Genomic DNA, 22,379 nt, shown 5'->3' on the forward strand with positions numbered 1-22,379 from the left:
TAAACAGAAAAAGAGTGAGGTTATTATTTATATGCTATTTAACAGCTGACCAAAAAACAGTATGAACAATGACTTGTCTATTTACTAAACAGATATCTTTACATCTTCATTTATAAAGATATCAAGTGAAGTTTTGTTTTTAATCATAACTACTGTATTTCAGTTAGGTTTCTGTAATTAGTATTTTTTATTCTTATGCTAGATGAAATACTTTACTGTGCAAACAAAAATATTGATTGATAAGCAACTGGTGACAAATGTTATTAAAATAATGTTCTAGGCCATGCGTACCTGTAATACTATTACAGTCAGCTACGAAATTTAGTTTGTCTTGTACTTCTGCGACTGCAAATTAAAACTTTTGTTTTAAAAAAAATATTTTTAAAATGTCAAAAACAAATGATATTCCAGAAATTCTACAACAGATATTTAGGTAAGTATATTTTGCATTGATTTTTTTAAGTTTTCACCTGTTTTTTAAAAACTATGGACACATTTTATCAGGATGCTTTTGTCATAAAAATATTGGTCTTAGACAGTTATTAAGTACTAAAATGTAATGTTTTTAGTAATTATTTAGAAAGATGACTTGCATTCAAAACTTAACAATCTTGATATAAATTGTTTACATCGTGTTAATTATCAATAAACAAGAAAAAAGTGTTGCTCTACCGTAGTTTTTAAATTTTATCTTTTTTGTAATAATAGAGATTGATTTTTTACCTAACGTACGAGAAGAGTGAATAAAAGATAACTGACACACAAATCATTATCATTATACATCATATTGTATGACAAACAAGTATATGTTTATATACTATGAGATAGTATATCTATCTATCTATCTCTAAAGTAGACAGTTTCATTGAAAAAAAAATTCTGAAAAATGAATATTTTTTATTTCTCTTAAACTACATACCTTATACTAGTTCTCTATAAAATCGCCACATGAATTAAGACATTTAACGTAGCGATACACTAGCTTCAATAATGCACTAGCTACAAAGTTGTGTTCTTCTGCCGCCAGTCCATTTAGCCACTGATTAAGAGCATTTTTAAGTTCGTCACCCGAGAATTGTTTACCACTCAAAAATTCTTTAAATTTCGTAAACAAATGGTAATCAGAAGGAGCTAACTCCGGACAAATGGACTTATATGGTGGGTAATTATAAATTTCCCATCCAAATGTTCTCGGAAAATCACGTATCGGACCCGCAACATGTGGACGTGCATTATCGTGCAGCAGTACGACGCCATCGGTCAGTCGCCAATTTTGAATGGCGCGTCGTAACTTACGTAGTTTCGCAGTAGGCTTCTGCATTTATAGTCGTTTCACGTGGCATGAAATCAATCAGCAGGGTGCCAAACCGATCCCAAAAGACTGTGGCCATCCAGTTTGCGTCCAAATGGTTGTGGCTTAACCTTTGTTGGTCTGGTTGGTGATTGAGAATGACACCGTTTTCGGATTTTTTCACCATACACAGCAACCAACTGCCTATGAATTTCAGCCGGCTTAACGCTTTGATGGTTTAAAAAACAAATGACCACGTATTTCACAGTCGGTAGCAACATAGATTTTCCTACTCATTGTAACTTAATAACTCACACGTAATCAAAGATAATCCAACGCGTAATCAAGAGATATCCCTCGTATAATCTTATGGAAATGACTCGCTTATTCGTTATACTACGTTAGACGTTATCCTCACAAAAAATTTCGTAATTCAGTATTGTACAAGTGTAATGTACATTATTTTCTGATTTAATAACTGGTTATTTTATATGATATTATTGACCCAGCGTATCAATCTGTCAATTTAATATTTAAGGTTAATTGGAATTGGTTAGCAAGCGCTAGGTTATGTTTCCTGATATCGCACGAACTTCAGAAACTCCTTTAATTTCATTTTTGAAATTAAATTCATTGACGTTTCATTACAATCAAAAAATGAAATCAGTTGACACAAATTTCGATGAAGTATATTTAATAATGTATAATAAACATTATATACTAATGGATTATAGATTATAACAAAATAAAAAAACTATTACCTTCGCTGTTGCGGGAATATGTAATTTTTTATTTTAATATCTAAGTCAAAAACTAAACAAAGCGACACGTTTTTTTGTGTATTTACTATCAGTGCGGTGAAAACAACATATGCAAAGATTATTGATTTTTGAATGCGCGTCATCTTAATAATAAATTATCATCTAAATAATTACCATATTTTTTCTTGGAGTTCCTTCAAATTCAGAAGAAGTTTTTAAGAGAAGATAAAAAATATCAGATCATGTTTGACGGCCATAAACTAAGAATAAATAGTGATATTTATTAATTTATGTTTACCTATATTATCTGTTTATTTATGAATGTGCTTTCTTTTTTACAAATAATTTAATTTATTCTAAATAAAAAGTAACAATATCCACTTACACCAAACTTTAAAAAGGATTTTTTCACCTAACACAGCGCAGTACTTAAAATTATGAAAAAGGATCTCATTAAGCTTCCTAAATTACTAAACTGAATTACTGACTTCTTTAAAAAACCTTTCCACCAATTTATTTAAAATGAAATGATTACCAGATATTATTCTGTAAATTTTCTGTATCCTGGTTTAACATGTACAAATTGTGTACTATATTTTAAGTTATTTCTATTAATACCTGCATTGTTTTTTTGCATTGATTTTATTTATTTAGTAGTCACATACTTGTTTTATTATTGTTCATATGTCATCAGGGTAATTTTTGCCGTCACCTTTTTGGACGTGACTGAAATGGCTGATGCTCATCAGCCATTTCTTGGGGGACGACGCTCGTCACCCCCAAGAAATTGGTAATGTTAAGCGAATAATGAAATGGCAGAGCGAAATGGATGAACCTACACCTTCCCTTGTACTTTCAACCTTCTTGTACCACCAAAGAAAATAAAAGTCTGTTAGCTATCAGTACGAGTACAACCTTTCATCTTCAACCCACGAGGATGTTTCAAATGTGAAAAATATGGTCTTAGTATAATATCTGGCTCGAAAAGACAATCCTAAAAATGTGTACCAAAAAAACACTTTCTTTTCCAGCCGCACAAAGGGAATATAAAAAAAAAAAACGCTTAACTTTCATAACCTGATTAAACTAGATGTTTCTTTTGTCACCGCAACATCAAGAAAAGCTTCTGCAAAATGGCAAAATTTAATATTTCTGTGCGTATATTTTGTACTAGGAAGAATCTTTTTAATGTAGTTGTTTTTTTCTTTCAATTGTTATAATTATGTTATTTTTTATTTTGTTATCCGAGAAGGGGCTCTTTATACGCTCTCAGACTTTGTTAAATTTTATTTATATATTTTTTTGTTTATTTTTAAATAAATTGATCTCATTGTTAAGATTCTGACTGTGATATCAATAAGTTTTTAATGATATTTTATCTGTGTTATTAATTTTAAGTTTTAGTTTTATAATAATTTAGTTTTAATCCAGTTTTAGTTTTTTCTTTTGTTATAACATGTTTCTTCCGGGCGATGATAACGTGAAACCGTTTTTCACCCTCAAAAAATAAAAATAACCATTTCACTAAAGAAAGTTAGGAGTGAAATGGTTTCCTGTTGCCTTCTTCACTTAGCTAAACATAAAGTTACATATTAGCCTGCCAAGGCTGGTAAAATGCTAATATTTAATTATACAAGGGACATCTTAACTCTGTTCTGTGTAGGAACAGGCTATGTATTTCTTTTATTCATGTAAGATTCTAAGCCATTGAAAAGCATGCTTTCAATTACTTTCCAAGAAAGATGAAAAATATACATGTTTATAATTTTCAGGTCTTATGATTGTACTCATATAAGGGCTTAATTTGTCACTTTTTAGTTGTTCAGGAGTAGTCTTGTTTGGAATAGATGTTAATGAATCTACTTTTTGTTTCCTACAATATTTTAGGATAACATATAATATTTTATCTGTACCATATAATTTATTAGTGTTTTAGAAACCTAATTATTAAATGATAATTTTACTTCCAAATGGTTTGGAGTTGGATTTCCAAAAAGGGTTTGGTATTTATTCCTTATGTTCACTGCCAACACCATCACATCATTAAAATACAAAAAAAACTACTTTTTATAACAAGGAAAATATCTGTTGTGACAAAATAAACAAGTTTTATATCACAAGCTTCTGTGTGTACTTCAGTTACTTAAATTTTATTAATTTTTTATGTAGATTCATAGATGAAAATAAGAATAACTGTATTGATAAACTAAGGAAGGCAGTGTCAATCAGATCTGTATCTTTTGAAACCAGCAAAAAAGAGGAACTTGTTACTATGGCATACTGGTTTGCTGAGCAACTTAGATATATTGGTGTCACTGTTGAAATAGCAAATCCTGGTTTACAGGTAATTGTGTTTGTATTGAACATATAATTTGATTTTTTAAACATGTTTTTTTGTAAAAATTTTGTTAAATGGGAAAAATGTGGTTATTTATTCACATAGACTGTTTAGCTGTTAATAAAATATTTCAGGCACATTATGGTTCCCAAATGGAGAACACTGGACTACTGGAGATAAGACTAAAACAAACACAGTCTTTTAGCGATGCAACTACAGTAAAACTTTTAATAGAGATTACTTTTTTTGTTTACTTTATCAAAGGTTTTATTCTGATAATGTCCTTATAAGTATTTTTAGAGATTTTTGTACACATATAAATGTGGACAAATACAATGAATGCATGTCGTTGATAAAATGATATAAAATTTGATTTTGTTGGTTGTAAAGATGGATTTGCATTAATTTTAGATCTACGCTATTCCAAACGTTAATTACAGAATTATTATGAGGCAAAGAGCAGTAATGAAAGTATGTGTGAGGAGTTAGGCAAGAATGCCTGCCTCACATTGATCCTGTTTAACATTTATATTGTACAGGGTGATTCAAAGAAACGGGAAATTTTGAAAATTGTGTTGGTAGCCGTGGGTGATTGGTACTACTTGATAAGTGGCGCCAGCCTCTCTAACCTAACCTGTCATTTAGTTGTCATGGATCGTTGGAATGGTGCGCAACGTGCATTTGATATCAAATCGTTTTACAAAAACAATGACAGTGTGCAGGGAGCGCGTAGAGAATTTCGCCGTCATTTTAATCTGGGACGGCACGACCGTGTTCCATTAGCACATGCAATTAAAACATGGATATCTAATTTTGAGAAAACTGGTTCGGCAATGAAAAAGAAACCTCCAGGCCGTGAGCGAAGCGTCCGTACACCACAGAATGTTCAAGCTTTACAAGATGCTGTCACACGAAGTCCACATCGGTCAATCCGTCGTCTCTCAGCATCTTTACCATTGCATAGTTCAAGTGTTCGAAGAATGTTAGTGAAGGACTTACAATTCCATGCATACAAGTTGCAGATCGTCCAGGAACTGAAACCGAACGATGCAGTTGTGCGAGCACAATTCTGTAATGTAATGCAATTTTTCAGAAGATAAATGATAACGAAGAGTTTGTTCACGACCTGTGGATGTCAGACGAAGTGCATTTCCACCTCAGTGGATTTGTTAACAAGCAAAATTTCAGATACTGGGCACAAGAAAATCCTACGCAGCTACATCAGCATCCGTTGCACAGCCAGAAAGTGACCATGTGGTGTGCTATGTCATCTTACGGTGTTATAGGCCCTTATTTTTTTGAAGATTACAACGGTCTTGCGATTACAGTGACGTCAGGTCGTTACGTAGCCATGCTTGAAACCTTTGTTGTGGAACAACAAAAGAGATTTCCACCGATTCTTAACACAGCCTGGTTTCAACAAGACGGAGCAACGTCACATACTGCACGAATATCGATGGCATCTGTACGCCGATTGTTTGGACAACGTATCATTTCACGAAATGGTGACATTAGATGGCCTCCAGATCGCCTGATCTCTCAGCTTGCGATTACTTTTGGTGGGGTCACCTTAAAAGCAAAGTGTTCCACAGTAGACCTGCTACAATGGAAGAACTGAAGGCAAAGATCCGAGAAGCAATTGCAGAAATTCCAGTTGAGATGTTACGTCAAACCATGAACAATTTAACGAAGAGACAATTTAGAAGAGGAGGTCACCTGCAAGATGTCATCTTTAAAAAATAAACTAAAATGTATGTATCCTAAAATGGCAACATTTGTACAATTACATGAAATAAAATTCATTTTCTAAAAAAAATTTTTATTAACGTTATTTAATTTTTTAAATTTCCCGTTTCTTTGAATCACTCTGTAGAAGAAAGAAGAAAGAGAAGGCATACGTATAGGAGAATTATATGGTAATTTTAATGGGGTAAACAACAAAGAGGATTTAGTGATAAGAACAAGTGAAGGAAGAAGAAAAAGCAAAAAAATTACACATATTTGGGAACTTAGGTGACAGAGGCCTTCAGTGAAGCCTTTAGTTAGTACAGGGAATTACTATGTAGTAAAACTCTGAACTTACAGTTAAGGTAGTGGTATGTATGGAGTGTTCTGTTGTATGGAAGTAAATCATGAACAATGAAAAAGAGGGAAAGGAATTGGATTGAGGCTTTTGGATATGGATTTGGAGAATAGAAAAAAAAGATGAGGAAGGAGGTTAATGATATGTAGGTTAAAGTGAGGTATGAAGAAGTAATGAACAGGATTAAGGAAGAAAGAGTATTTATGTGGAAAGAACAAAAGAAAATGAAACTAGTTAGGTCTGTGATAAGAGGAAGTGGAATCTTGACAACTGCATTGGAAGGGTCACTTGAAGGAGAAAGGAAGGAAGAAAGAAAGAAGAATGAATTAATAAATGAGATGAAGTGAAAATTATAAGGGGGCGAAAGTCTAGATTGAGAATGATAAATCTGAATTGTTCATTTATATGTATATTTGTGAGCAGTAGTCTCATAATTGTGGACTTATATAATTCAGTTTACAAAACGTTTTAGGATGTGTATAATTGTGAAATTAACAATGTTCATTACACTCCCCAAGCGGAACCTATTTGATCTACTTTATAATTCATATTTCATGTACTTTGCAGTATAAATGTAGTGATTCAACATTGTAGATTTAAGATTGCACAATATAATTTTTCAAAATTTACTGTTTACTGATTATACTAAGTTTCTAATAGTTAAAGGTTGTTTTGCTTTTATTATGTACATAAGTAAGAAAAGAAGTAAAGTTGATTCATTCATAGAAAGCAAAACAAGGTGAAATTCATTACCAGTAAATCACAACTTTCATAGTACAACATAGGTATTGAGCAAAAGGCTACCTTGTAAATGTAATTAAATAAAATACAATGAAAAATTTCTTTTATCCAATTTGTTGTAATTACCAAAAACTTATAAGCATATTTATTTTTTCAGACACTCCAAAATGGTACTTCAATTGAATTACCACCTATTATCTTAGGTGAAATTTGTAGTAATCCAAATAATAAAACTGTATTATTTGTTGGTCACTACAATGTCTTGCCTGCCAATATTGAAGATGGATGGATTTCAGATCCGTTTACTCTGGTTAAAAAAGGTGAACTGTTAGTGGGTCGTGGTGTTGTTGAACTTAAAGGACCTTGTATAATTTGGATTTGTGCCATAGAAGCTTATCTTAATGTGAATGGAAAACTTCCAGTAAATTTTAAGGTATGCAGTTTTATATTCGTCAGTCAACAGTAGAATTCATGTAAGTAGTCTCTTACACAAGTATATGAGAATTTTTCCAAACATTTACATATTACATGTTAGAAAAGTTAAAGCCAGTTGTTTTAGAACACCCACCGGGTTGGTCTAGTGGTTAAAGCGTCTTCCCAAATCAGCTGATTTGGAAGTCGAGAGTTACAGCATTCAAGTCCTAGTAAAGCCAGTTATTTTTACATGGATTTGAATACTAGATCGTGGATACCGGTGTTCTTTGGTGGTTGGGTTTCAATTAACCACACATCTCAGGAATGGTCGAACTGAGAATGTACAAGACTACACTTCATTTACACTCATACATATCATCCTCTGAAGAATTATCTAAACTGTAGTTACCGGAGGCTAAACAGGAAAAAGAAAGAAAGTTGTTTTAGAACAATTGGATTTCAGTAATAGAACTAAACACAATTATTTTAATCTTATCCGGAGAAACAGTCACCTGAGCACACCACAGAATCCTATCAAATAAACTATCAACATCAAATAAATCATTAATATTAACAATCAGACTAGGAATTTACCTTACAGTTCTACAAAAATGAGAATATTATCAATCACAAGAGACGAGCAGACAAGCAGACAGAGACGAAAAGACGGGCAGATAAACAGACAGACGGGCATACAAACAGACGGGAGGACAGAGATACGGGCACAAGCAGACGAACAGACTGGCAGACGTCCAGGCAGGCAGACGTGCAGACAAACAGTACGGCAAACGGGCAGACAAACAAACGGGAAAACGGTCAGACGAGCAAACTGGAAGACAGGCATACAAACAGACTGGCAGAGAGGCAGATAAACGACAGACGGGAAGACACATATTCACGTACACGTAAACGTATACACACATACACGTAAATATCTACGTACTCATATACACATATCGTACTCATATACTCATTTACATGTAACAGCCGCGTACACGTACAAATATACACACATGTACTTACACGTATACGCGTACACTTACACACACACACACGGGCGCGCGCGCGTACTCACGTAAACGCATACACGTACTTACATATACCCGTACTCACGTTCTCGCGCACACATGTACACGTACTTTTAAATGATCCTGATTTCGAACTTGAACGGAATAACTTGTGTTTTTACATAACCCCAAAAGTAGAAATCCATGGTCTGGAAGTTGTGGGAGCTAGGCAATCCACCCTTCTCGTCCAACCCATCGCTGAGGAAATATTTCGATTAGAAAATCCTGCATAATTGCGGGAAAATGTGGAGGAGCTCTGTCTAACTGGAAAATGGAATTCTCCGGTATTTGGGGTATTTGCTGGGTCCTTCTAACATATCTAGGAAGATGTTCCCCGTTATTGTTTTTTCATCAATAAGAAGGGGCCAATTTGTCCAATAGCACACTACACAATCCACCTTTTCACTGTCATGCTGATGTTCAGTCATGTGGAGGTTAGGTGCTCTATATACAAACATTGTGCCTATATACTCATCCTGAAACATTACTTCATCACTGAAAATGAACTTGTTTAAAAAATCGTCATTCTGCTTTAACCAATACAGAATATTTACAGCAAAATCAAATTGTTTCAATTTGTACACATGACTATATTCACGCCTAATACATGTAACAGGCTCAAACATAACAAGCCACAACACACACTGAACGTTCCTCTGCACCACAAACATGATGAATGATGTGCATGTACTGCTTGTGTGTACTGGAAACACCGCACGCATGCGCTAGCTTTTGTACACATGAACATGGGAGTGTTTCTCTTTCATTTAATGTACAGTTTACCTCTCTACAATGCTTTGATCCAAAGTTAAAACCCCACTATTATTTTACAGACACACTTGAGTGTATGTGCGCGCGCGCGAGCATGTGTGTACACTTATTCTAGCGTTAATTAACCAAAAAATGAGGTAATTATTACTAGAATACCAAAGAGTGCACTATCAATAGTATATTACGAAAGATAGGTAGATAAATAATTTAGTATATATTATGTAGTTAAATGCTCTGTGAAGTTTGCTGTAAAGAAGGCAGGTGTTAGTTAATTTGTATAAAAGATATATTGTTAATAATTATTATATGCTTAATTTCTTTAAAGCAAACACTAGTTTTCATACTGTTATATTACAAAAATAATATCCTTAAATTTTAATTTCATTATTAGTTATGACATAATTTTTATTTTATCACAAATTAATATACATATAACATAGAAAGTGACAGTACTACTAAGAGTTCTTTTATTGTAAAAAATATTATTATATTTATTATTATTGTAATGAAAAGGTTCTACTTTTATTTAAAATACAAATTAAGAAAATGTACATTTTTTTCAGTTTCTAGTAGAAGGAATGTCAGATTTTGGAAGCACTGAAATGAAAAAAATTATACAAGAAAAATCTTTTTTTAAAAATGTGAATTTTATTTGTAGTTGTGATTCATACTGGATATCAAGAAAAACTCCATGTATTTGTTATTCACATAGAGGTATTATATGGATTATTATTGAAATTGAATGCTGCAAGAGAGATTTGCATGGTGGTATCCATGGAGGGACAATGTTAGTATAACCTTACTCCAGAACTATTTCAGAAAAAGTTGTGTAACATTTATACAGTAGAAATCTTTGAAAAATAATTTTAATTTTGTTAAAATCATGTTTTTTAACTATGTTACTGTTTTTTGAACTATTTTACTCATCCCACCCAAAGAACAGGAACAATGCTTTCTCTTTCTGGTTCTAGATGTCCTTCACCTGATTCACCAAAACTCTGTACCTCGCCATCTTTTCATAATATTTTTCCCTGAAGGTGACATAGCAATGTCTATAAGCTAGGTAATCTTTTTCTGCTTGTGTGTTGCCAGGTGTGTGACAATATCTGGTTTGTTTTGTTTCACTGAGTTATCTATGAGGAACATACATTCATAATAAGCATTTTCAAGCACAGATAGAGTAGTATGCAAAAATACTGTACAGAATTTTCAAATATCTTCAGGTACAGAGAATTATGCTGGTAGTAGTATTTTTGTCATATTTTTGTGTGATTTTTCTCAGGGCAAAAACCTGACAACTGCTAATTACATGTATAATATAGATTCACCAGTTTTGACATACAGACAGTGCAGTCTAAGGTAACCATAGGAACTTTTTCACTACATGCTTCCTGTAACTAAGGAATTTCCCATCTTCCATGGCAAATACAAGGCCCTCAGTCTCAACACACTGTGAAAAAGGATGCATTATAGTCTAAACCCATTCATGAGTAACACAATTAATATCATGCATGAATAACATTTTACGAACAAAATCACTGCACTGAATCTCACACCGACGAATCCGAATATAAACTGCGTATTATCGATGGTCTCCCAGTCTAACCCCACCAACATTCCTGAGCATTACTCAGTTTATGTGAATACGTGTACGCACACTAACATAACGCTTTCTGTGGGAAAAGTTTGTTTCCATTGCGAGCATGATGTCATACTATGATAAAATTTATTTTTAGCAAGAATGTGCGATTAAAACTGAATCATCAAAAAGTAGTTTATTCTTATCTAATTATGCCATGATTATCCACAATCAGTCTTCTCTGAATAAATCCATTTAACCTCGCATTTTTAAAATCGTTGTCAACGTAATAGAAAATTTATAAAATAAAACGTATATAATACAAACAAAGTAACCAACTTAATTAAGCCCTATGAGCCTATTTTATTCAAAATTTATAATGGTTACAGGTGTAAGCTAAGAATGTATCTTTCTCTGAGGTTCTGCAGCTGTATTGCATGTAGCTCAAGGAATATATGACTCCTCTCCCTCCATTTCTTTCTAAGTAAATGGAACTGCTCAATCAAACTCCTTGGATGGGGAAGGAGAACTTAATAAACAACATGCACATGGTACAATATAGCCCCTCTAGATCTGCTTTTGTCCCACTTTATAATAGCGAAACTGTATGTAACTAGCGGAACTGCAAATGCGTTCATAGTCTTTTCTTTATTAGGACTGATAAATTGGGAACTCATGACAGCCTAAATTTGACTATGAAGCCAAATGTTAAAGCCTCTCTAATATGGACATGATTCAATTCTACATCCTGCAAGAAACCTAGGTATTGGTTTTACCATATTCCATAGCTGCCTTAAAACCAGGAGCATCCATCATATGCACTCCAACATCCCTCAATCTGTAGCTGCTGACCCCTCTTCATGTCATTGACCCAGCATTTGTCCAGACCAAACCCCTTGCATAGGTTCACACTGAACTGTTCAATCGCCTTAACAGCTGCCTCAAATCTGCTTCAACGCAGGATAGACATTTAATATCATTCATAAAATGAGATGGCTGAAAGTATATTGAACTATCTGAAAATCCTTATTAACAGAACTCAACAGTATGGATAACTGGTTCAATGCCAGGTAAAACCAAAAGGAACCCAAAACCAAAGGGAACCATGAAAGATCTTTTGATGCATGTTTACATGACCACTGCTCGTTGAAGACTTATTTAGGTTACACGGATTAAAACATGTTTTGCCACTGTCTTGTGATCCTCCCCTTAAAACTTAATGATGATGGAATCTACCTTATACAACAGCTCCAAAAGTTAGGACTGTGGCACTAATCAAAAGCCTTCTTTTAATCAATATGTGCTATATACAAGCCAATTTTCCTCTCCTTTGCTACAATCAATAACCAACTGCTTCTAGCAACCCCGATTACCCGGACAATATCCTTTTTTCTTCGCTATCACCTGGTTCCTTTCCAGATGTTATCTTGACCTTGGGATGCGAGAGGTATTAATATCTTATAAATGGTAGGAAGGCAGGTAATAGACGTTTATTCAAATGAGTCATCCAATGCCAGAATAGACTCTGGAGTCAAATAATTCACCTCGTTCATGAAAATTTCTGGCATTGGGCTTGTACCTAAAAGTATCTCTGAGGAATAGTTGGCAAGTTTAAAGTGTGCAGATGGAAAATGCTTCTACCAAAGGTTTTGAGTGCTGTCTATCCCCTGGTGGTTTCTAACTTAAATCAGTAGAAGTAACCATATATTACTGGGATTTTGTTAATTCTGTTTTCCTCACAGATCCAATTCACTCCAGCGCAGTGTAAAGCAGAATCCAACCATATTGTTCACCAATAATAATTAAATAACACCTTCGTGTTTGGAACCAAATTTTCCTGGTGTTTCTGTTAACATGGAATTTGCACTCAAATAAAATTCAGCTGACTATTACTAAATAAATGATTCGGTTCTCACCCAAGATTAATTTTAATGAATGTAAAGAATGGTCTCTTTATGCTGATCTCCTTATTACAAATAAACTTATAATAACAGATCCAGAGAGTAATTAAAAATAAATAGAAAAAATGTTACATATATATAAAAACATAAACACACACATAAATAACAGTAAATTTTGTAAATAATTCATTTTTTAATTTGGGCATCTGTCTTAATAGCTTTTAATTCAATTAAATTATAACTATATATATATACATATATATATTGTCGCCGAATAGCTTCGACGGCACATGGCACTTAACCTTGTAGTCGCCCTGAAAAGGGCCGTTTTTGTTGTCGATTGGCTTGGGCCGCTTTTTGCGTTAGTTCTGAGAAGAGCTGTGGGGTCCGGAAGCTGGTCTCCGGCGAAGTCGGGGAGTTGCGCCTCGTCCATTGAAATCAGATCGGGGTTCCCCTCAGCGGCAGTTGGATCCCCACTACAGCGTGGCAGTGGTGGCCCCCAGTGCCCCGCAGTGTCGGTCGTCTTTCGCCGGCGCGGCTGTCCCCGAACGATCCCACGCTGAGCCGGCTCCTGCTGCTGAGTCCGCTGGCCAGGGTGATTGAAGCCCTGCGAGCTGGAGCGGGAAGGTAGCGTCGGCGTTCAGCGGCTCCCTCGGCGGGCCGGCCAGGTCTGCTGCTCCGGCGGGGATGTTGGCATCTGCCGGGAGGTCCCACGTTGAGGTGGCTGAGGAACTTCTTCTGTCTTCTTCCATCTTCTTCTTCTTGGTCTTCTCTAGTTGGTAGTCGACGATGAATTGAAAATTCACTCTCGTGCATGCTCTTTTATTGGAGCCTGAGAGTGGTGGGGCCGCGGCGCCGCTATGGTGGGAGAACTACGCGGCGGGAGAGACGCTGTACCAGCGCGTACGTATACTGTGCGCCAGGTCACATCTGAATTGCTACCGTGTTCGTCCGCCGATATTAATTCAGGCATATGTATATATATATATTTGAATAAATATTGACCTTTTTTCATATTTGAGTGAGTGGTTTAAATTTTTCAAATAAATTTCATTAAACTACAAAATTTAATTAACCTCATAAATTTTATTATTGATTTAATTATTTTACACCCTTGTTCTAGAGATAATAAATAATTATTTTCATCTTATTTTATAGAGAATAATAATTTTTCTTTAGGTAATGAATATTTAACGTTTTAATACAACTGAGTAAATTTAAGCAAGGCATTTTTGTAGGTTAATAGGATTGTTATAAATCACTTAAGTTCAGAAATTAGAATTAACGTGAGATTAAATTTGAATAAATATTGACCTTTTTTTCATATTTGAATGGTTTACATTTTTTACATAAATTTCAATTAACTATAAAATTTAATAAACCTCATAAATTTTATTATTCTTTTATTTAATAATGTTTACAGAAGATTTAATTATGTATTATTTATCATTTACATAATTATTTTAAGTGATCATTGAAGTCTATAAGAAAAAAATTATAAATAATTAAATATAGACCATTATATTAATTGCTGATTTGGAAATCAAAATAAGTAACTTTAATATTAATACAACAATAACACTTGTAAATCATATTATCTTTGTTTATATTTTTTTTCTTCACAATATGGGTTTTTTTAAATTTTTACAATTTATTGAAAGGAGGGTTTATTCATTATGCCCCTAACCTTTAGGGTTGGCTTTTTATACAGCTAGCACATAAAAATCAAAGATCCCAGAAAGGTCTAGGGGCATTTCCTGTCTATGAATATCACACAAATATCAAAGATGCTGTAATTCTACAGCATTCTGCTGTCTATGTACCCTCCTTGTGTAGTCAGCAGGCATCTGTTCCAAATTCTTGCAATACAATTGGGCAACGAAGGAAGAAGGAAATAGTATGGTACCTACAAAGGATCCATGAAATGAGACAAATAATGCTGTCCAAAGGAAAGGTACAAGAATTTTTCCAGATTGTAGGTAACAGCATAAACCACTTAACAATTTTTTATTGAATGACTCAATTTTTTTATATAATTTTAATAATAAAATCAGGTAATGTCTTATTGAATGACTCATATTCTACTTTTTTTGTTTATTGTAATAATAAAATTAGGCTAGCTCAAGGACTTTTTGCCTATTTTGCAATTGTATGACCTGTGAAATAGCCACACATTGAGATTTGATCAGTCACTGAGATCTGAGGTAAAACTTAGTTAAGATGAGTTTACTACTGATAAAACTCCCAATCCCATCCTCTTATAAACATTGTTTTATTTTATACATATTATTGTCATTTTTTGAAAATCTTTTGTAAAAATCAAAAAACTTTTATAGGTTAATCCTTGTATCTATTTCTTACTATTATTATTTTATTTTGTTTAAACATTTTTTGACATGTATTTACTTTTATAGAATTGAAGCGATGCCAGATATGGCCTATATGTTAGATGGTCTAATTGGAGAACATGGATATTTATTAATACCAGGTATATATGATGCCGTGGATCCTGTGACAAATGAAGAAAAAAAATCATTTAATAAAATTAATTTTGATGTGAATCTATATGTTAGTCAGACTGGTTCCAATTTATTAACAAATGACAAGGTGTGTTGGGCAATTTAGTACTTAAGTGAAAACTTTATGCATAATTACATAATCCTGACACCATGTTATGGGAATTTGCCTTTCTCCTTGATATTTGATGTCATAAAATTATGCAAAAACTAAAATTTTAAAAATTAAAGTCTGGTCAAATTCATAAATATATTAGTGTTTTTTATGTTTTCAGTCATTTGACTGGTTTGATGCAGCTCTCAAAGATTCCCTATTCATTGCCAGTTTCATTTTTATACACCCCCTTCATCCTACCCCTAACAATTTGTTTTACATATTTACATACATTGCTTGCCTGCACAATTTTTCCTATCTACCTGTCCTTCCAATATCAAAGTGACTATTCCAGGATGCCTTAAGAAGTAGTCTATGAGTCTGTCTTTTCTTTTAGTTATATTTTTCCAAATGCTTCTTTCTTCATCAATTTGCCGCAACACCTCTTCATTTGTCATATTATTGTATTATAATATATTTAATGAATTTGTAAACTGTACTGTTTATTTGTAAATGGTTATGTTAACTGGTTATTGAAATAAACTGCAAAAGAAAATTTTGTTCAAAAGCTATTTATAAAACGTTTTTAACATAAAATCTAAAATACATGGACATTTCCATTATTAAAGTTAGCAGTAGACAATGAGAAAAAGTGTGTGTAAGAAAATAGGTAAACAAATTACATAATAAGTAGAACAAAAAAATAATAAATAATAACTGGCAAATAAATAGTACTTTAAAAATATAAAAAGAGATTATTTTAACATTATTTTTAAAGTAAGAGTAAAGTTAAGAACAGCTCTTGTTTCAGACAATCCCAATATAAATAATAAAGCCCATGAACAAAATTTAAGGTTAAGGACTGTTATGTGTTATTTGATTGAAAAGTTTCTCCAAAAAATGTTTAATAAATTTAAAATACTTAAGGGCTGTTAGATATTGATTCAGTTACATCACTGTTAAACAACAAATTTTTTTCATCACTATTCTAATTTTAATCTTCCTTTTAGGTTTCCCTTTGTGTAATTGTGTAAAATAATGTTTTCAAATTAGAAACAATAGTTTTTTTTTTTTTATTATAGTTTTTGTTCACCATGAAAATTTAAAAAAATGTCATAGTTTATATAGTATTTTGTTGGTCACAAATGTTTGGTTATATTAGTTTTTTAATATATCTAGATAAACTTAGGTAAAAGAAACATTTAACTTTGAATATTTTCCTATATTTTTATTAGAAAATATATTAGAATTGTATATAAGTTTATATATAATACTATCAATAGAATACTATCAATATCATGTTGTAGCCTGACCAATTTTCTCATTCTTTCTCTGTTTATTCCCTCCTACTACATTTACTTAATTACCAGCATTTGATGAATTTAAAAAGCTGACAATGCGTGAAGAATAAATCTTGGGAGTGGATGAGAAGGTGGTCTAGAAGGACCATGCACAATTAAGTTGATTATGTAGCTGAGCTCATCTTGATGGGAAAAAAATTCCAGGAGCAAGATTCCCCTTCAATCTAACAAAATATGTTAGTTTATTAGTCTCGGCTACTTTATAATGGTGTGAGAAATCTCAACACGAAATTATACTGAATGAATGGACAGTAACTGAAAACATAAAGTGTCAAAGATGAATGGAAAAAAACGGTTTGAGCTACTAAAAAAGCGTTATACTGAGAAGTATTTTGATGTATCCTAACACCTGGGATTTAACCACATTTCTATTTTGCTTTTTTGACATCAAGAAGGTAAGAATTTCTGATGCCACCTGTGTAATGACACAATACCTTCCAAGCAAACACCAGCCTACAGTTAGTCACAGCCTTAGCTTTGACAACTTCATTTTGAATGCCTATCAATGCATTTCTTACAGTTTACTGACTGGCCAGTAATGTAATATTGACTTTCCATCCTGACTGTTGTAGCACTTCAGCTTTCTGCAATTTTGCATTACCAGTATTCACATCCTATTAATTTCAAGTTATTCACAGGAGTTTCTGAATTGTAACTAAATTTTTAGTTATTCCATAATCTCCTCAGGTGATATTATTACTTAGCATACAAGTGTAAGGGTTGCTATAGCTTGAATTTCCAATATTACATACCTTCTCCATCTCTGTGGATGGTTAAATGAATGATCCTCCATGCAAAGGCTGTTCTCTTCTCCTTTCTACTTCAGTAATCTCTATCCAGTCTAATTTATAAAATAGAATTCCACATTTCTAAAATAATTTGATTATTATGTATTTCATCAATTTTCAGATGAGTTTACTTATGGCAAGATGGAGATTTCCAAGTCTGACAATCCATGGAATTGAAGAAGCATTATCTGATAAAGGAGAAAATTTTGTGATACCCAAAAAAGTAACAGGAAAACTTTCTTTGCGTACCGTACCAAATCAGAATTCACTTAAAATTATGAAACTCTTAACTAATTATTTTGAAAAAAAATGGAAGGAAAGAAATAGCCCCAATAACTTCAGAGTAATGAAATAATAGGATTTTTATAACATTGATATTATTGTGACTATGAAGGAAATATTTAATACAATGTGTGTAAGAAAGAGTATATTTTATTACAAAAGTATGAGAATAAAAATGCTACCAAGGTGTAGAGAAATTTATAATTCTAGCAAATTTTTTTAAGAAGGATCTTTCAAAGTGTATTAATAAAAATATTTCTTTACATTCAAGTTTCAATAGAGAACACTATCTGCACTTTTGAAAATCATTTATCATTAGTGTTACTGTAAATGAACAAAAAAAAAAACTTGTAAAAATTGAAAGGAAGAAATTTAGGGCTGTTGTAAATTCAACTTTGAGTTTATACTTCCACATGTTGGACAATTGTGGTGGTGGATGTAGCTTTTCTTTTTTCTCTTCTCAGTTGTGTGGAGTGTTCACTTAAAAAAATCATTTTTATTCATATTTATTTAACTGATTAATCCTTAATCACTGATGATTATTGTGGTGCTCTCTTCTGGAAAAAAAATTCCTAGCCTCCTGAAGGATTATGAAAGGGATGGATGCTCACTGCCTGATGGATAATTGAGATTTCCTCTGGGTGTGGCTGCTTGTCTATAATGCTGTTTTGTCAAAAATAAATTTTCTTTTTCATCCACCTCTTTTCCTTACCTGTAATCTATTCTTCCCAATTTTCGGTTCTGTAGCTCCATGCTGCAGATTGCAATACATCCTTGATGTAATCCAGTGGAGGAGGCTGCCTGTGGATTAGTCCATGACTCCTTGTTTCTGTCTGCTGACTTAAGCTGATGGCTGAAGTGCTTATCTGATATGAGTGATCATAAAAAATTTTCTTAATTCCTACAATAATTAATATTCCCTCAGTAATATAATGAGAGCATTTCCCTCCTCAGACTTTTACGACACTTACAGACTTTCTTATACACTCTGTATTAAATATTTCCATCGTAGTTAGTAAGTGTTTGATTATTGTACAGTACTCAAGATTTCTCAAAATACAAAATTCAAAATAGTCAATAGACTTATTTTTAGATATTAGTACAGGATTTACAGTACATTAGTAAGTATAAAAATTTTATCACTCTTGAAATTTCAGTTGCTTAAATTTGCCATAATATATTACAATATCTGACTGAATGTACTATGAAAAGAGGAGGTTATTAAGTGGAAGCATAATCTATTAATTCATAATAAAGTGACTGTAGAATATTTTGTACAATAATTCAGAGATATCTTAGTATTTTAATGAATAGGAATGATAACATAAAAAAACTAATTTTATTACTTTTACTTCAGGTTATAGAATAAAAGTAAATTGGGAGAGAATAAATTTATTTTTGGGAATTGATAGAATTAATCAAGAGAAAGTTGTTAAAATTTTTAGGGGTTATAGTTGATAAAAATTTAGGCTGGAGATAACTGGTTGATTGATTATTTGGCAAATTAACTCTGGTTTGTTCCTCAAAGAGTTTCAAGGCTAAGCTTGTCATAATTTTTAAATATTTATTAAGTTTACATATTTTTCAGTCTGAAGTTTTATCATCCCTTGAAACTACCTCAAAAATCCAGAACCAATTTTCAAGATTCAAAAATGGACTGTCAGATCATTGTTTAGCACCCGTAATATGAATCATGAAAACTGATATTTAGATAAGTAAATGTGATAACTTACACATATACGAGTATTTGTTTAATAATGTGTGATTTTATTAAAAATAATACACTTATTCGTAATAAATAATATCTGTATTTGACAAGATAACAGAACTTTTTCCTTTCATTTTCCCGAAAATGAAAGGAAATTAGCCTCTGGGAATTACCAATCAGGTATTACTTAAGAGGATGAATGAGGATGATATGTATGAGTGTAAATGAAGTGTAGTCTTGTACAGTCTCAGTTTGACCATTCCTGAGATGTGTGGTTAATTGAAACCCAGCCACCAAAGAACACCAGTATCCACGATCAAGTATTCAAGTCTGTGTAAAAGTAACTGCCTTTACTTAAATTGTAGGCAATTTTACCATAATAGCTCTTTATTGATAACAACAATAATCTGTTAGTTCTGATCTTATTTCTTGGATCCATTTTAATTGTTCAGTGAAATAAATTCTCTACTAGTAACATTAATTGAAATCATAATTATAATACATTTCACATAAGTCACATCTTGCGAGTATGTCATTAGTGAGGAGTGATTTTGAAGTAAAATTTCCTTAAACATGGCTAGTTAATGAATACTTCTACAGCATCAGTAAATTACTAATTACTGATACATAAATGGACTCTTACATTGTTTTGTTTATTATATATTACTGAGTTTAAGTATATATAAATATCAGGTTAATTAAATATTTTTTTCAATTTTTGGTTAGGGAAAAGAATCCCAACTAAAATTTAATTGAATTACACCAAATTTAATGTATTTATATAATGTACGTATTATATAATTATATTTCCGCTTTTAATGAATTTACTTACAATTACATATGAAGTAATAAATGGAGTGTATAATTCATATGTACAAACAAACTGTACAAATCACAACTGTCTGGCGAATGACTGCCCTGAGCCAGGTGCTTGCTCAATTCCCCCTATGCAATCCTTTTATAATGTTTCTAAAGCATTATTGAACAGTGTAACAATTATGTTAGGTGACTACTTCTATATCCTATTTATAGGATCTGTATGAAGTGGTCTAAATGAAAATTACTTTTTGTCTTTCAAAATGACTACTCTTTATTAATTATTTTTTGTCTCTGTTTTTAAATATGTTAATAAATGAGGATGGTGATGAAATATTTGTGAAATAAGATAAAAATCAGAATAATTTGGGATTCGCTGATCAAGGAATGGTGGTAGAAAGATAATGCAAACTGAAAACATATTTAAATATTTCTTCATAAAGCTTAATAACTATATTACTGCATTATTAACAGTGAGGAGATTGTGTTTTATTTTTTTTTATAATTATAATGTCATTTTTTGCCTTATCTATACATTTTTAAGCTACATGGTATTAATACAAACTTTAAATTCACTGGAGAAAGTTGAAACATATTCTTAAAATATTTTAAGAATGCTTTACTATTTTATGATACTGTACTAAATGTATCTTTTATATTATTTTTTTCATAATCTTGTTTATTTTTGGTAAAGTATGATTTTTTTATGTTACATTCTTTATAATTTATATTTTTATTTTTTAAGATAAATTTGAAAATTGAAGAAAATCCTTGGATCACAACTTATCATAACCAAAATTATAGCGCAGCTATTGCTGCTACACAGATGGTTTACAACGTTAAACCTGACATGATTCATTCAGGAAATACCCCTCTCCATTTAAATGATTTGGAGGTAATTTTATTTTATATTATATATATATATATATATATAGAGAGAGAGAGAGAGAGAGAGAGAATCATGAAATTCTTCTGGGATTTTCATAATGTATTCTACTCATGAAAATAATGGAAAAATTTGTCATAAGTTAGAATGTATGTCCTAAAATTCTTCATTTGCGAGTCTCACATTTTAGCTACTCAGGTGAAATGGGGATGTAATGAAATTTTTAGGATGTTAATTAAGGGAGAGAATTGGTGATTACTTGAGGTGCAGTAGTTTTTGAGAAATCTGTAGAAAATATGTGCAGTTTCCTGGTTTAAGCCTCTGTGAAATGAAACTATTTCATATGACAGGCATGTTTTAAGAAATTTTGGTCCTGAAAAATATTCAGCAATTTGCTCATCTATTCCAATTCGTAATTCCATTAAAAATATGCTTCATATAATTTATATTATTAAAATACATTATTTTTAATTCTGTGAACAGTAAAAACTTGCACATTTAAAATAAAATACAGATTGAGCTGTACAGTGAAACTGAATTAATAAAATAAGAAAAGAATAAAATACAAAGTTGTTAATCATAATTGATTGCAGAAGATTTAGCCTTCGCCAAAAATAATCTTACTATATTAGTAGTATTATGAGCTATGTTTCCCATGACACTGATCATTACTGATTATTGTACATTGAGGAGGTTCTTCTGTTATGTCTTTTTTTTTGTGTATTTTCTGCCATTAAGGTATTTTAAGGGAAAACAACAAAAAGTTAAGTTCATAAAAAGAAGCTTAGGTAAGTTTAAGTGTTACAAAGACAGAAGGTTGAACAGTTGTAAGAGGAGAACAGGCAAATGTTAAGGTTAAAGATAATGTAGAATGACAAGTGAATCATCTAATGTGTAGCTGCTGAGAGATGACTGATAATAGTGGTGATATCGGAAATAGGGGCCATATGTAAAGGCTTGTATTAAAAACTTGCCCCTTTAA

At 32.1% G+C, this 22,379-nt stretch overlaps 1 protein-coding gene across 2 annotated transcripts in view; it reads left to right on the plus strand.

The window, feature by feature from the left end:
* Nucleotides 1-22,379, plus strand: part of LOC142328783 (cytosolic non-specific dipeptidase-like) — a 31,533-nt gene continuing 9,154 nt past the window's right edge. The window contains exons 1-7 of one of the 2 annotated variants that reach the window (XM_075372811.1): nt 1-433; nt 4,222-4,396; nt 7,372-7,647; nt 10,030-10,253; nt 15,361-15,553; nt 17,827-17,928; nt 21,257-21,406. In XM_075372811.1, the coding sequence (XP_075228926.1) occupies nt 387-433; nt 4,222-4,396; nt 7,372-7,647; nt 10,030-10,253; nt 15,361-15,553; nt 17,827-17,928; nt 21,257-21,406 (1,167 nt within the window). In that variant the 5' untranslated portion in view covers nt 1-386. Of the gene's footprint in view, nt 434-4,221; nt 4,397-7,371; nt 7,648-10,029; nt 10,254-15,360; nt 15,554-17,826; nt 18,049-21,256; nt 21,407-22,379 lie in introns of both variants that reach the window. The other variant, XM_075372810.1, reaches the window with a different exon arrangement.

Source organism: Lycorma delicatula, chromosome 8 (genome assembly GCF_047948215.1).
Source record: "Lycorma delicatula isolate Av1 chromosome 8, ASM4794821v1, whole genome shotgun sequence".
In the NCBI taxonomy this organism is placed as follows: Eukaryota; Metazoa; Arthropoda; class Insecta; order Hemiptera; family Fulgoridae; genus Lycorma; species Lycorma delicatula.